The sequence below is a fragment of the Coregonus lavaretus genome, assembly GCF_964263955.1.
Source record: "Coregonus lavaretus genome assembly, chromosome: 11".
NCBI lineage: Eukaryota > Metazoa > Chordata > Actinopteri > Salmoniformes > Salmonidae > Coregonus > Coregonus lavaretus.
Window position 1 is genome coordinate 28,507,386 of NC_139998.1, and position 15,884 is coordinate 28,523,269.

General features: G+C 42.4%; 1 protein-coding gene across 1 annotated transcript in view; it reads right to left on the bottom strand.

Annotated features, from left to right (window-relative positions):
• Positions 1 to 8,129: 8,129 nt before the first annotated feature.
• LOC311136886 (semaphorin-3ab-like) overlaps positions 8,130 to 15,884 on the bottom strand; it is a gene marked incomplete at both ends in the record, with an annotated part of 52,295 nt that continues 44,540 nt past the window's right edge. Inside the window, 9 exons of the mRNA XM_084171200.1 lie at positions 8,130 to 8,693; positions 8,954 to 9,099; positions 9,213 to 9,280; positions 10,182 to 10,339; positions 11,071 to 11,112; positions 11,278 to 11,369; positions 11,499 to 11,718; positions 11,892 to 12,036; positions 12,158 to 12,227. Coding sequence (XP_084027326.1) covers positions 8,130 to 8,693; positions 8,954 to 9,099; positions 9,213 to 9,280; positions 10,182 to 10,339; positions 11,071 to 11,112; positions 11,278 to 11,369; positions 11,499 to 11,718; positions 11,892 to 12,036; positions 12,158 to 12,227 — 1,505 coding nt within the window. The remainder of the gene's footprint in view (positions 8,694 to 8,953; positions 9,100 to 9,212; positions 9,281 to 10,181; positions 10,340 to 11,070; positions 11,113 to 11,277; positions 11,370 to 11,498; positions 11,719 to 11,891; positions 12,037 to 12,157; positions 12,228 to 15,884) is intronic.

Here is a 15,884-nt window from a genome sequence, read left to right on the forward strand (position 1 = left end):
ACTGATGTGGTAAACTTCTTAATGTTATTGGATAAATCCTGGAACATATTCCAATCTCTGCTAGTGAAACAATCATGTAGCTTAGCATCCTCTTCATCGGAACACTTCCGTACTGAGCACTTCACTGGTACAGTGGGGAAAAAAGTATTTAGTCAGCCACCAATTGTGCATGTTCTCCCACTTAAAAAGATGAGAGAGGCCTGTAATTTTCATCATAGGTACACGTCAACTATGACAGACAAATTGAGATTTTTTTTCTCCAGAAAATCACATTGTAGGATTTTTAATGAATTTATTTGCAAATGATGGTGGAAAATAAGTATTTGGTCACCTACAAACAAGCAAGATTTCTGGCTCTCACAGACCTGTAACTTCTTCTTTAAGAGGCTCCTCTGTCCTCAACTCGTTACCTGTATTAATGGCACCTGTTTGAACTTGTTATCAGTATAAAAGACACCTGTCCACAACCTCAAACAGTCACACTCCAAACTCCACTATGGCCAAGACCAAAGAGCTGTCAAAGAACACCAGAAACAAAATTGTAGACCTGCACCAGGCTGGGAAGAGTGAATCTGCAATAGGTAAGCAGCTTGGTTTGAAGAAATCAACTGTGGGAGCAATTATTAGGAAATGGAAGACATACAAGACCACTGATAATCTCCCTCGATCTGGCGCTCCACGCAAGATCTCACCCCGTGGGGTCAAAATGATCACAAGAACGGTGAGCAAAAATCCCAGAACCACACGGGGGGACCTAGTGAATGACCTGCAGAGAGCTGGGACCAAAGTAACAAAGCCTACCATCAGTAACACACTACGCCGCCAGGGACTCAAATCCTGCAGTGCCAGACGTGTCCCCCTGCTTAAGCCAGTACATGTCCAGGCCCGTCTGAAGTTTGCTAGAGTGCATTTGGATGATCCAGAAGAGGATTGGGAGAATGTCATATGGTCAGATGAAACCAAAATAGAACTTTTTGGTAAAAACTCAACTCGTCGTGTTTGGAGGACAAAGAATGCTGAGTTGCATCCAAAGAACACCATCCCTACTGTGAAGCAAGTGGGTGGAAACATCATGCTTTGGGGCTGTTTTTTTTGCAAAGGGACCAGGACGACTGATCCGTGTAAAGGAAATAATGAATGGGGCCATGTATCGTGAGATTTTGAGTGAAAACCTCCTTCCATCAGCAAGGGCATTGAAGATGCAACGTGGCTGGGTCTTTCAGCATGACAATGATCCCAAACACACCGCCCGGGCAACGAAGGAGTGGCTTCGTAAGAAGCATTTCAAGGTCCTGGAGTGGCCTAGCCAGTCTCCAGATCTCAACCCCATAGAAAATCTTTGGAGGGAGTTGAAAGTCCGTGTTGCCCAGCGACAGCCCCAAAACATCACTGCTCTAGAGGAGATCTGCATGGAGGAATGGGCCAAAATACCAGCAACAGTGTGTGAAAACCTTGTGAAGACTTACAGAAAACGTTTGACCTGTGTCATTGCCAACAAAGGGTATATAACAAAGTATTGAGAAACTTTTGTTATTGACCAAATACTTATTTTCCACCATAATTTGCAAATAAATTCATTAAAAATCCTACAATGTGATTTTCTGGATTTTTTTTCTCTCATTTTGTCTGTGATAGTTGATGTGTACCTATGATGAAAATTACAGGCCTCTCTCATCTTTTTAAGTGGGAGAACTTGCACAATTGGTGGCTGACTAAATACTTTTTTCCCCACTGTACTTCCTGTTTGAATTTTTGCTTGTAAGCAGGAATCAGGACGATAGAGTTATGGTCAGATTTGCCAAATGGAGGGCGAGGGTGAGCTTTGTATGCGTTTCTGTGTGTGGAGTAAAGGTGATCTAGAGTTTTTTTGCCTCTAGTTGCACAGGTGGCGTGCTGGTAAAAATGAGTTAAGATGGATTTCAGTTTCACTGCATTAAAATCACTGGCCATTAGGAGCATCACCTCTGGATGTAAATGTTATTGTTTGCTTATTGCCCTATATAGCTCGTTAAGTGCGGTCTTAGTGCCAGCATCGGTTTGTGGTGGTAAATAGACAGCCTTGAAAAATATAGATGAAAACTCTCTTGGTAAATAGTATGGTCTGCAGCTTATCATGAGGTATTCTAACTCAGGCAAGCAAAACCTCCAGACTTCCTTAACATTAGATCTCATGTACCAGCTGTTGTTAACAAAGAGACACACACCTCCCCCCTTAACCTTACCCAAAGCTGCGGTTCGGTCTTGACGATGCATAGAAAAACCAGCTAGATGTATATTACCCATGTCCTTGTTCAGCCACGACTCCGAGAAACATAGGATATTACAGTTCTTCAGGTCCCGTTGATAGGATAGTCTTGAACGGAGCTCGTCTAGTTTGTTCTCTAGTTATTATACGTTTCGCCAATAGAACGGAGGGTGGAGGCGGTTTATTTACTCACCGCCGTAGTCTCGTCAGGGAGACCGCTCATTTTTCTCTCTTGCGCCGTCTCTTCCTCTTTGGAGTCCCGGAGATTAGGGCCTGGTCTGGGATGAGCAGTACATCCACACCTGCTGACTCATTGAAGAAGATGTCTTCATCCAAATCGAGGTTAGTGATCGCTGTTCTGATGTCCAGAAGCTGTTTTTGGTCATAGGAAATTATGGTGGAAATATTATGCACAGAAAAAGTTACAATCATTGTCAAAAAATATTTTTTTAAAGGGTCAATCTGTGTGTGTGTGTGTTTGTGTGTACCTGTGTGCGTGCATGTGTCTATGTGTGTTTGTGTGTGTGTGTGTGTGTGTGTGATTCATGCTCTCCAGTAGAACCCTATTCCCCAGGTGAAAACTAACCCAGCGTCTCCCCACAGTAGCATGTGATAAATGACTGTATCTCTGCATCATTTCACCTCCTCTAAACCAGGCAAAAAGAGAGTTAAACTGATCCCTCCACCCCTCAGTCGCTGTAAAGGAGAGGAAGGAGAGAGAGAGGAGGAGGACTGTATTAGGTGGATCATAGTGACATTAGTATTTTCTATTTATTAATTTTTCTTATATTTGGACATTGGGAATTGATTTAGTGATTTCTTACTTTCTTAACGAGGACCTTGTTTCACAGTGAAAGGGGAAGTGTATCTCTCTAATTCTGTCCCTCGTGTCAGTTGTTCCTTTGGATATATCAGTCCTTTGTGAGAGTTGTGGTGGTCCCTAGTGGTGAGGGACAGGACGATAGTTGTAACTTATACATGATGACAAAGGTCCACTCTGCCAGAGGGGGGCAGTCACGTACCACAAGACAGAGAGTAAGGTTTCAAAGCAAAGGCATGTCAGCTATGTCAAACCATAACATCATCAACCCGCAGAGATTTCTGTTTGTTTGTTTTTATCATAGGACGAGATGATCAATCATCGAGCATCAATTATACTTTTCAGTGCCTGTAATTTATAATACTTATTTAACACTGATGGGCTGTGTGCTGTTAGCTAAATTTATATATTTAAAAAGAAACTATCTTTCAGCACCAAGAGGTCTATAGCTTTAGTGCATGGAATATAATTGTGTGTGTTTATTTACAATTTACAATGCTGCAATTGTATTACAACTATTGTCTCATGGTAACAAAATATAAAATCTGTAACGACACCCTCGACAACCAAATGTCTCTTCTCATTGAGTTGATCTTTTATATAGATTAATGTGACCAAGCCCACCGTGTATTTTAGTTTTTAAAGGGGAAATATGCAGTTCAAACAACAACTAAGCGGGAATCCCGCCACACTTTTAATAAAAATCTGAGGGCTGGGGCTGGAGAAATGTAACCACTTTCAAATTCATAGACAGAACTATGGATGCAAGGACTGAACCATGAGATCAATATTGTAGCTTTAACCAAGGCTGGGATTCAATCAGATCGCGGAATTGGAAAATTGAATGTGGTCACTGCGAACACGGGAACATTGACTTATATGTGTATTGCGGACACAACCAATCAGATTGAATCCCAGCCCAAGTTGATGCTATACAGTCTTTGTTACAATTACATTATTTACAAACAATTAAGTAAAACAAGCTTATATTTTGAGTTATGATGAGGTACGACAGTTGAACTAAGCTCATTAGGCATTTAGATGTTATATTCTTCAAGAATCAATGGGTATATACTGTATCATTAATTTAAAGTGCAACACTTTATGTACCAATTGCAGAGTGCCCCTTTAAGTGGCATAGGACATAGTAGCATTGTGGCAGTGTAGTAGAGCAACAATCTCAGATATAACAAATAACACATGACAGGGTCAGTAAGACCAGGCTTTAGGAAGATACTTTTATTAGAACAATAGAGTACATCATCATCATCATCATCATCATCATCATGCCAAACACAGTCTATACAGCAGCAGCAGTTTACTCCCTCATTTACACTCAGCAGTCCTGCCAGTGGTTGAAGTGGGCTGGAGATGACCGGTACAGAGAACCAACACCTCTTATACTGTAGTATACCGGTTCTAAAAAAGGAACTCTGGTATGGTAAAATTTAAGTCAGTGTACTTCAGTTATGCAGTACTTTAGTGTTCTTCAAAGTATGTCAGTACTTCCAGTAATTCATTCTGTGCCTTATATTTCCTACTGAAAATAGAGTATTTACAACTCAGTAACAGGTTAACGTGTGCTGCCTCTAAGCTAAGAGCATATCATCACAAACAACATTAAACAATACACAGTTATATAAACAAAGGTACACTAGAATGGCATTCACATGCAATTAGCACTGTGTCATACTGTTGAACCATAGGATTTACTCTTCAATGTGTATGTTGTGTTCACAGCAACATTACAGGTTATCTGTGTCTGTCTCTCTCTGTTGAGATATTCAAAAATGAAACACACCTCCTGAAGTATATAGAAAACACATGTAAAGTACATAATGTAGTGATTCTACTGAAAATACATAGAAGAACAGATACACCATGCTCCTGGAAAATAACAAAATACATGTGTGTATTGCTGGAAGAGTATGATATGCTATGTAGTACATTTGCAGGCTGACATGTACAAACGGACATGGACATATATGGTACAGTGGTGGTATGCTAACTATTGTAATAGAAACCTGCATGTTCCATAAAACACCAGTGGTGTTTTTTTTATGAGTGGAAAGTTTTTACTCTGTTAGTTGGTCCTGTCAAATCACAATGTACGTATATCAATAAATATGTATGTGGTGGAAAATATTTATTTTATGCAAATTGAATAATTGGTTCAATCAAACAACATGTGACAGAGTCGATGCAGAGACATGTCAAAGTTTTAGAGTTCTATTCAATCCGCATCGCGGACGTTCAGCGTTACAGCATGATTGAAATTTAACGGCAATGTTCCCGCGTTGGCGGAGACTTCATTCACGGTAAACGCTGCATATGTCATCTTAATCAGAAATTACTTTTACATTTCTATCACGCAATCTTTAACGCTTCAGCGATACAGATTGAAAAGAGCCCTTAGTTAAGCTGCGATGCAGTGGTTTGACTGAAACTTAAAATAAAGAAGATATTTAAAATAAAGTCAACTTCAACTATGTAACATATTTTTTATACAGGGCTCTGAACAAATAAAAAAGACAAACATCTAAATAAAACATTAAAACATTTGTGTCTTGAAAGGGAGAGTTTATCTATACACTTAATCATGTTGGATACTTTTTTAACCCCCCCAAAAAAATCACCTTTTCTTAAAAACAATTGTTTATGGTGAAACAGCATCATGTACAGTTGAAATCGGAAGTTTACATACACTTAGGTTGGAGTCATTAAAACTTGTTTTTCAACCACTCCACAAATGTCTTGTTAACAAACTATAGTTTTGGCAAGTCGGTTAGGACATCTACTTTGTGCATGACACAAGTAATTTTTCCAACAATTGTTTACAAACAGATTATTACACTTATAATTCACTGTATCACAATTCCAGTGGGTCAGAAGTTTACATACACTATGTTGACTGTGCCTTTAAACAACTTGGAAAATTCCAGAAAATGATGTCATGGCTTTAGAAGCTTCTGATAGGCTAATTGACATCATTTGAGTCAATTGGAGGTGTACCTGTGGATGTATTTCAAGGCCTACCTTCAAACTCAGTGCCTCTTTGCATGTCATCATGGGAAAATCAAAAGAAATCAGCCAAGACCTCAGAAAAAAAATTGTAGACCTCCACAAGTCTGGTTCATCCTTGGGAGCAATTTCCAAATGCCTGAAGGTACCACATTCATCTGTACAAACAATAGTACGCAAGTATAAACACCATGGGACCACGCAGCCGTCATACCACTCAGGAAGGAGACGCGTTCCACCTCCTAGAGATGAACGTACTTTGGTGCGAAAAGTGCAAATCAATCCCAGAACAACAGCAAATGACCTTGTGAAGATGTTGGAGGAAACAGGTACAAAAGTATCTATATCCACAGTAAAACGAGTCCTATATCGACATAACCTGACAGGCCGCTCAGCAAGGAAGAAGCCACTGCTCCAAAACTGCCATAAAAAAGCCAGACTATGGTTTGCAACTGCACATGGGTACAAAGATCGTACTTTTTGGAGAAATGTCCTCTGGTCTGATGAAACAAAAATATAACTGTTTGGCCATATTGACCATCGTTATGTTTGGAGGAAAAAGGTGGACGCTTGCAAGCTGAAGAACACCATCCCAACCGTGAAGCACGGGGTGGCAGCATCATGCTGTGCGGGTGCTTTGCTGCAGGAGGGACTGGTGCACTTCACAAAATAGATGGCATCATGAGGAAGGAAAATTAGGTGGATATATTGAAGCAACATCTCAAGACATCAGTCAGGAAGTTAAAGCTTGGTCGCAAATGGGTCTTCCAAATGGACAATGACCCCAAGCATACTTCCAAAAGTTGTGGCAAAATGGCTTAAGGACAACAAAGTCAAGGTATTGGAGTGGCCATCACAAAGCCCTGATCTCAATCCTGTAGAAAATGTGTGGGCAGAACTGAAAAAGCATGTGCGAGCAAGGAGGCCTACAAACCTGACTCAGTTACACCAGGCCAAAATTCACCCAACTTATTGTGGGAAGCTTGTGGAAGACTCCCCGAAACGTTTGACCCAGGTTAAGCAATTTAAAAGCAATGCTACCAAATACTAATTGAGTGTATATAAACTTCTGACCAACTGGAAATGTGATGAAAGAAATAAATGCTACTACTATTATTCTGACATTTCACATTCTTAAAATAAAGAGGTGATCCTAACTGACCTAAGACATGGAATCTTTACTAGGATTATGTGTTAGGAATTGTGAAAAACTGAGTTTAAATGTATTTGGCTAAGGTGTATGTAAACTTCCGACTTCAACTGTACATGTAACAAGAAAACCGCAAACCATTCCCTTTAGTAAAAGGGCGCATCAAAGCATATTTACATGTCGAATTTAAGTTAGAATAACAACATTAGTTACAAATCCATGGCTACTCTGTGAAGTTTCTTGCAGTGCTTGGGCATCCTCCTCTCTCCTCAGAACTCTTCATATCTAATAGAATCTTCTCAACATCAAACCGTTGTGCTTTACATGACCTGTATATTATAATTGTCCTTGTGATACACACAAGGTCCATCTCTGCGCAATAATGTCATCAAACACTATCATCCCTTGTTCCAAGATAGTGGTTGTTAGGAGAAGCTACCTACTATATATGGGTGGACAACAACGATGAGACATACAAAGCTACACAATTGTGGAGACAGAGACATGTTTTCAATAGGTTATTCAATAGTAGAGAGAGCATGTGACTACATGAAGTCCAGTCCTCATGTTGGTTGACACTGTCCCTCCATGGTGCTGGGGCCACAGAGGCCAGCTGAGATAATGTAATATAATAGTACTGTATCATCTGGTGTCCTGTAACATCCTGTGTCCCTGTGTAAACATGGGTGCCCACGCAGCCTACACACACCGACCAGGGTGGGATATTGCCTTTGTTTCCAGTTGAGATTTTCTGTACAAAGTCTGTGTGGAATGAGTCTTTATCTCTGTATGGGGCAGAGGAGGCAGGGGAGGATGTTCGGAGGGTGTTCATGGACGAGGACAGGGTACGTGGGTTGAGGGTTGGAGGGTCATGGGATTCAGTGGGTGAGAGGTCAGACGCTGCGGGGGGCTCTCTCCAGTTCGTGGGTCCGGCGGTTGCGGCCCTTTTGCCTCTCCTGCAGGTGTTTCCACTTGGCCGCCAGGCCGTGGGTGTGCACGTGGGTGTGAGCGTGCACGAGGCCCTGCTGCTGCTGCTGTTGCTGCTGCTGGTGTAGCGGATGTTGCTGGACCTGTTGGGCTAGGTTTGCTTTCTGCCTCCTCTGCTTCCTCTCCCTCTTCCACACTTGCTCACAGAACTCATCCACGCTGTTCAGGGTCGGGTGGTTCACTAACGACAGGAAATCACGGTACCAAAGCTTCTGATTGTGCGGTTCCCGGGCTGTGGGTGTGTCCCGGGCGGTGGTGTGTGTGGTAGCGGTGTGTGCGGCTTCTTCGTCATCACGGTGAATGAGATCGTCGAGGCGTTCAGTGTCGATGACTTCCAGGGTGACCTTTAGGAGCATCTGCATGAAGCCGTGTTCTACTGCCTGGCACACATACGTCCCCGAATCCTTCTTGTCCAACGTGCGGATCAGCAGGCCCAGCTCCGTACGTACAAAACGATCATCTGCTTTGATCTGCACAGAGAGGAATAATACAATGATTACTTCACTTGACTTGGTTTTACTTTACATACTAAGATAAACAGCACTACATTTCATATCCATTATTTTTAGTATTGTTTACTTAGTCACAGTACAGGATCTAGTATCTATAGTAATACAGAAATATGTATGATGTGCTGGATCAGTATTTCACTAATTTATGGAAATCATGATTTAAACGCTATCTGGAGTTCTACAGTATGTCTAAGGATTTGTGAAAGCAGGTTTCATACGTCTTGTCTCCTGTCGTCGTTGGCTTGTTGGTACTGCCAGTAGGTGAGTGCTCTCTGGGACTTGGCGCTACACTCCAGGAACGTACTGCTGTTCTCCACTCCATACACTTTCTTATCCAGCACCGTGGGCTGCCCATTCAGGTTATCTACAGGGACACACACACAAATAATAGTGTGAACACTACATGAACTCAGCACCATTATAATGTGAAGGGAAGAGAGGAATACTGCATGATGAGGTTTATTTGTGAATACATACCATGATGCTGCAGATCTGAACACTGGGTTAAAGGGTCTCCATTCCTGATGTCCTGTCTCCTTGTCCTCCTGCAAAAACACACATGTCAACAGTCAGTTTGTGAGTGTGCACGTGCATGTTTGTGATTTTGGATGTGCTGTGCTGGTGGTTGTGAGCCGGGCTGATAAACTAACACCAGTGAGCTTCATACCACTGTAGACCACATACTTAGTTATAATTACAGGGTGGCTGAGACTGAGGAATTCAGACCTAATCAATCAATCACTCACTCTAACTATGCTACACAGCCTGACTCACACAGTCACCCTCAGCCAAGGATACTCAGCCAAGGATAATGACGGAATAAACAATGGAATATCCAGAGTGAGAAACAAAACAGAGATTTATTCATTGAGAAAGACGAAGTGTCTTCTCTCACAGAAAATCTCTTCACTACAGGGCTGTTTTCTCAGAGAGTATGAGAGTATTCAGAGTCTAAAAGATGTAGAAATATGAGACCTTCAGGCTAGAGCTCAAATCAATAACCCAGTGGAGACTTTATGAGTGGGTGGGAGGCACACACACACACACACACACACACACACACACCCTCCTCCTATACACAGCTAGAACCTTTAACACTTTATTTCACCCTGCATTCACCCAGACATTCTGCCTGCAGGTATGACTGACATTGGTTCTCATTGCCAGTAAACAAAGTTCAGGTTATTTTTCTGTGTTTGAGTGAGAAATGTGACCTGGCTACCTTCAGGGCTTTCTGGCTCCAACACAAGGCCTGCTCTATTCATTATCAGACCCACCTCTACAGAAACACCTAGCCGACATACTGTATATAATCTCTGGATATGAACAATCCCTCTGATCAGATTTTCTCTACTTAATAATGTACCCATTATGTGCAGTCTTTGAATGAGAATAACAATGCTTGAACGTTCACTATGCAATGAGTGTGTGTGCGTGTGAGCATACCTCTTTGCCATGGGAAAGTATCGTGAGCACTCTGTCCCATCCCAGGCACAGTAAGGGTCTCTAGCCAGACAGCACTCAGCACAGGCCTTCCCGTACACCTCACAGCGATGCAAAGGCATCTGGGATACACCCAGCTCTGAGCCGAGGTACAACTGTTGCTGTGGAAACAGAGAGGAAATATTCTAAATACCTGATCAAATTGATGCATTATTTATATGTTATGCATAGTGGTTTCTAAATTTTCTCAGAGCCCCGTAGTGTTTCACAGTAAAAGAAAGACCACATCATATTATTATTGGTGTATGGCACCTTCTATAGCACACTAATAGAGTTTTCTTCCTTCCTACATATTAGGGACCAGTTGGTTGACATCCTAACAATAGACATCTGTCTTAGACAGTCAGCATCGTGTTAACATCTTATAAAGAGTGTATCTTTTGTCCCTATACAGCCCTCAGGCTAGGTGTGTCACCCATGACATTGACAGGACAAATCAAGTCTGTATTAGGAATACAATGCAATTCTGTGAATAGCATAGATTTCATTCAGTTCTTCTATGGTAGTGTCCCTCTCTTTTGCAGCTCAGTGTGCGAGTTAGCGTGTTGAACACTAGTTGGTGTTGATGAAAGCTGACTACTAGTGAGAAACACTACTACTTCATTACGTTTGAATGTAGCTGACTCTGTATGTCAGAAAGATTATGTATTACTATTTAGAGGCTGGATCTGTACACCTGTTGTTTACGAAGCATGTGACAAATAACATTTGATTTGTAGCTTAACTAAGGCCATGGTTCTGCAATGTAGGACTGCCTTGTTTGTTTTCCCATAGATATGACATCCTTTTCTGTCCTGCTAATGTCATGAGGAATATGATCAGCATTAGCTACCTGCTTCGTAGAGAGTTCCATCGCTGTAATAGCAGTTTGTTCCTGGGAGAAAACACATGAAAAATGTTACAAACCCATATTGTGTTAAACCATATGTTTTGGTTATCATCATACCTTAGCTGTATGAGTAATAAGTATGTGCTAATGTACTGTACATGTAGCTGTAGTTGTCTTGTCCTGTATACTATATCAGTAGGTGTAACCTACCCTGAACACAGTCATCTCCTCCAGTAGAACCTCCTCCAGGTCATGCCAGGACCCTCTGGGGATGGACACCACCTTCAGCACTGTACCCATATCTACAACACATAGACAACATACACACATTACATTACTGTGTGTGTGTGTGTGTGTGTGTGTGTGTGTGTGTGTGTGTGCATGTGTTTACGTGTGCGTGCGAGCAATTGTGTGTATGTGTATGTGTGTACCTGTGCCTATGAACATGACGTCATACTGTCCGTCCTCAGCCTCCACTCTGTCCACCACTATCTGTGTGAACTGGTAGTCTGTGTCCGTCTTGACTATGATTGGTCGGTTGTTGATGGGGTAGACGGGGTTAAACATCGCCGGGTGACCTCTCGCAAATGTTATGACATCATCAGGCAAGTCCTTTGTCGAATCAAATCCACCGAACGTCTTGCTGGGGCACTGTGGATTCATATATACCCATTACAATGTGGATACTTACTTTCATGTCCAATTTCATCCACTAGTTTGCAATACTGTACTTATAAAAGTGTTGTAAATGCTTTATGTATAGCCCCTTCAAGTAAAGTGTGCCCCTCCCCCTCCCCCACCCACAAACCCCGTCATGCCCTTACCGTTCCGGGCCGTGGGTATGGTACCCGTCCCTGGAAAGGAACCCACTGGTAGTTAGGGCCGTCTCTGTGGGCATAGGGACCGAGAAAAACCCTTCTGATGTCTGCCATGCTGTACAGACACACTGCTGAACCCTTGAAGATGTTACTGAGGTAGCGAGAGAGATAGAGGTTCATCAGTTAGATACACACATCTTATGCAAAAATCTTCGTCAGGATCCATACACCTCCAATGGGAGTTTAAACAGGTGAGTGACAGGTGTACGTACCTGGATGTAGTGAACACTGCATAGATAATGGGGTTCTTGGGATCCTTAGAGCTCATCAGAACCACATCCTCTGAGAACAAAAACAATCTTGAAGTGTTAGCCTCGAGAACAAAACACAATACAGTAGCATTAAACATATACAGTAGATGATTTTGTTTCCCCAAAACATATCCACACACACCACAGCCCCTCTTTTTTTTTCTTTTTTTTATATCACCTTTATTTAACCAGGTAAGCCAGTTGAGAACAAGTTCTCATTTACAACTGCGACCTGGCCAAGATAAAGCAAAGCAGTGCGATAAAAAAAACAACAACACAGAGGTACATATGGAATAAACAAAACGTAGAGTCAATAACACAACAGAAAATCTATATACAGTGTGTGCAAATGTAGTAAGTTATGGAGGTCACTGGAGTGATAGATGTGCAGAAGACAACAATATGGGGATTAGGTAGATGGGTGGGCTAATTACAGATGGGCTGTGTACAGGTGCAGTGATCGGTAAACTGCTCTGACAACTGATGCTTAAAGTTAGTGAGGGAGATAAGAGTCTCCAGCTTCAGAGATTTTTGCAGTTCGTTCCAGTCATTGTCAGCAGAGAACTGGAAGGAATGGCGGCCAAAGGAGGTGTTGGCTTTGGGGATGACTAGTGAGATATACAGTTGAAATCTGAAGTTTACACACACCTTAGCCAAATACATTTAAACTAAGTTTTTCACAATTCCTGACATTTAGTCCTAGTAAAAATTCCCTGTCTTAGGTCAGTTAGGCTCACCACTTTATTTTAAGAATGTGAAATGTCAGAATAATAGTAGAGAGAATGATTTATTTAAGCTTTTATTTCTTTCATCACATTCCCAGTGGGTCAGATGTTTACATACACTCAATTAGTATTTGGTAGCATTGTCTTTAAATTGTTTAACTTAGGTCAAACGTTTCGTGTAGCCTTCAACAAGCTTCCACAATAAGTTGGGTGAATTTTGGCCCATTCCTCCTGACAGAGCTGGTGTAACTGAGTCAGGTTCATAGGCCTCCTTGCTCGCACATACTTTTTCAGTTCTGCCCACAAATGTTATATAGGATTGAGGTCAGGGCTTTGTAATGGCCACTCCAATACCTTGATTTTGTTGTCCTTAAGCCATTTTGCCACAACTTGCTTGGGGTATGCTTGGGGTCATTGTCCATTTGGAAGACCCATTTACTACCAAGCTTTAACTTCCTGACTGATGTCTTGAGATGTTGCTTCAATATATCCATATAAGTTTCCTTCCTCATGATGCCATCTATTTTGTGAAGTGCACCAGTCCCTCCTGCAACAAAGCACCCCCACAGCATTATGCTGCCACCCCCGTGCTTCACGGTTGGGATGGTGATCTTCGGCTTGCAAGTACCCCCTTTTTCCTTCAAACATACCGATGGTCAATATGGCCAATCAGTTCTATTTTTGTTTCATCAGACCAGAGGACATTGCTCCAAAAAGTACGATCTTGTCCCCATGTGCCGTTGCAAACCGTAGTCTGGCTTTTTTTAGGCTGTTTTGGAGCAGTGGCTTCTTCCTTGCTGAGCGGCCTTTCAGGTTATGTCAATATAGGACTCGTTTTACTGAGGATATAGATACTTTTGTACCTGTTTCCTCCAGCATCTTCACAAGGTCCTTTGCTGTTGTTCTGGGATTCATTTGCACTTTTTGCACCAAAGTACGTTTATCTGTAGGAGACAGAACATGGCTATTGTTTGTACAGATGAACGTGGTACCTTCAGGCGTTTGGGAATTGCTCCCAAGGATGAACCAGACTTGTGGAGGTCTACAATATTATTTTTTTTTAGATCAAGGCTGATTTCTTTTGATTTTCCCATGATGTCATGCAAAGAGGCACTGAGTTTGAAGGTAGGCCTTGATATACATCCACCGGTACACCTCCAATTGACTCAAATGATGTCAATTAGCCTATCAGAAGCTTCAAAAGCCATGGCATCATTTTCTGGAATTTTCCAAGCTCTTTAAAGGCACAGTCAACTTAATGTATGTAAACTTCTGACCCACTGGAAGTGAATTATATGTGAAATAATCTGTCTGTAAACAATTGTTGGAAAAATTACTTGTGTCATGCACAAGGTAGATGTCCTAACCGACTTGCCAAAACTATAGTTTGTTAACAAGAAATTTGTGGCGTGGTTGAAAGACAAGTTTTATTGACTCCAACCTAAGTGTATGTAATCTTCTGACTTCAACTGTACCTGCTGGAGCGCATACTACGGGTGGGTGTTGCTATGGTGACCAATGAGCTCAGGTAAGGCAGGGATTTGCCTAGCAGTGATTTATAGATGACCTGGAGCCAGTGGGTTTGGCGACAAATATGTAGTGAGGTCCAGCCAACGAGAGCGTACAGGTCACAATGGTGGGTAGTATATGGGGCTTTGGTGACATTTTACATTTACATTTACATTTTAGTCATTTAGCAGACGCTCTTATCCAGAGCGACTTACAGTTAGTGAGTGCATACATAATTTTTTATACTGGCCCCCCATGGGAATCAAACCCACATCCCTGGCGTTGCAAACGCCATGCTCTACCAACTGAGCTACATCCCTGCCGGTCATTCCCTCCCCTACCCTGGACGACGCTGAGCCAATTGTGCGCCGCCCAATGGGTCTCCCGGTCGCGGCCGGCTACGACAGAGCCTGGATTCGAACCAGGATCTCTAGTGGCACAGCTAGCACTGCGATGCAGTGCCTTAGACCACTGCGCCACTCGGGAGACGAAATGGACAAAATGGATGGCACTGTGATAGAATACATCCAATTTGCTGAGTTGAGTGTTGGAGTCTATTTTATAAATGACATCGCCGAAGTCAAGGTTCGGTAGGATAGTCCGTTTTACGAGGGCATGTTTGGCAGCATGAGTGAAGGAGGCTTTGTTGCGAAATAGGAAGCCGATTTTAGATTGAACTTTGGATTGGAGATGCTTAATGTGAGTCTGGAAGGAGAGTTTACGGTCTAACCAGACACCTAGATATTTGTAGTTGTCCACATATTCTAAGTCAGACCTGCCGAGAGTAGTGATTCTAGTCGGGCGGGCGGGTGCAAGCAGCGTTTGATTGAAGAGCATGCATTTAGTTTTACTAGCAGTTGGAGGCTACAGAAGGAGTGTTGTATGGCATTGAAGCTCGTTTGGAGGTTTGTTAACACAGTGTCCAATGAAGGGCCAGATGTATACAAAATGGTGTCGTCTGCGTATAAGTGGATCTGAGAGTCACCAGCAGCAAGAGCGACATCATTGAGATACACAGAGAATAGAGTCGGCCCGAGAATTGAACCCTGTGGCACCTCCATAGAGACTGCCAGAGGTCCAGACAACAGGCCCTCCGATTTGACACATTGAACTCCATCTGAGAAGTAGTTGGTGAACCAGGTGAGGCAGTCATTTGAGAAACCAAGGCTATTTAGTCTGCCAAGAAGTATGCGGTGATTGATAGAGTCGAAAGCCTTGGCCAGGTCGATGAAGACGGCTGCACAGTACTGTCTTTTATCGATATATATTATAATATAGTTTTGGACTTTGAGCGTGGCTGAGGTGCACCCATGACCAGCTCGGAAACCAGATTGCATAGCGGAGAAGGTACGGTGGAATTCAAAATGGTCGGTGATCTGTTTTTTAACTTGGCTTTCAAATACTTTCGAAAGGCAGGACGGGATGGATATAGGTCTGTAACAGTTTGAATCTAG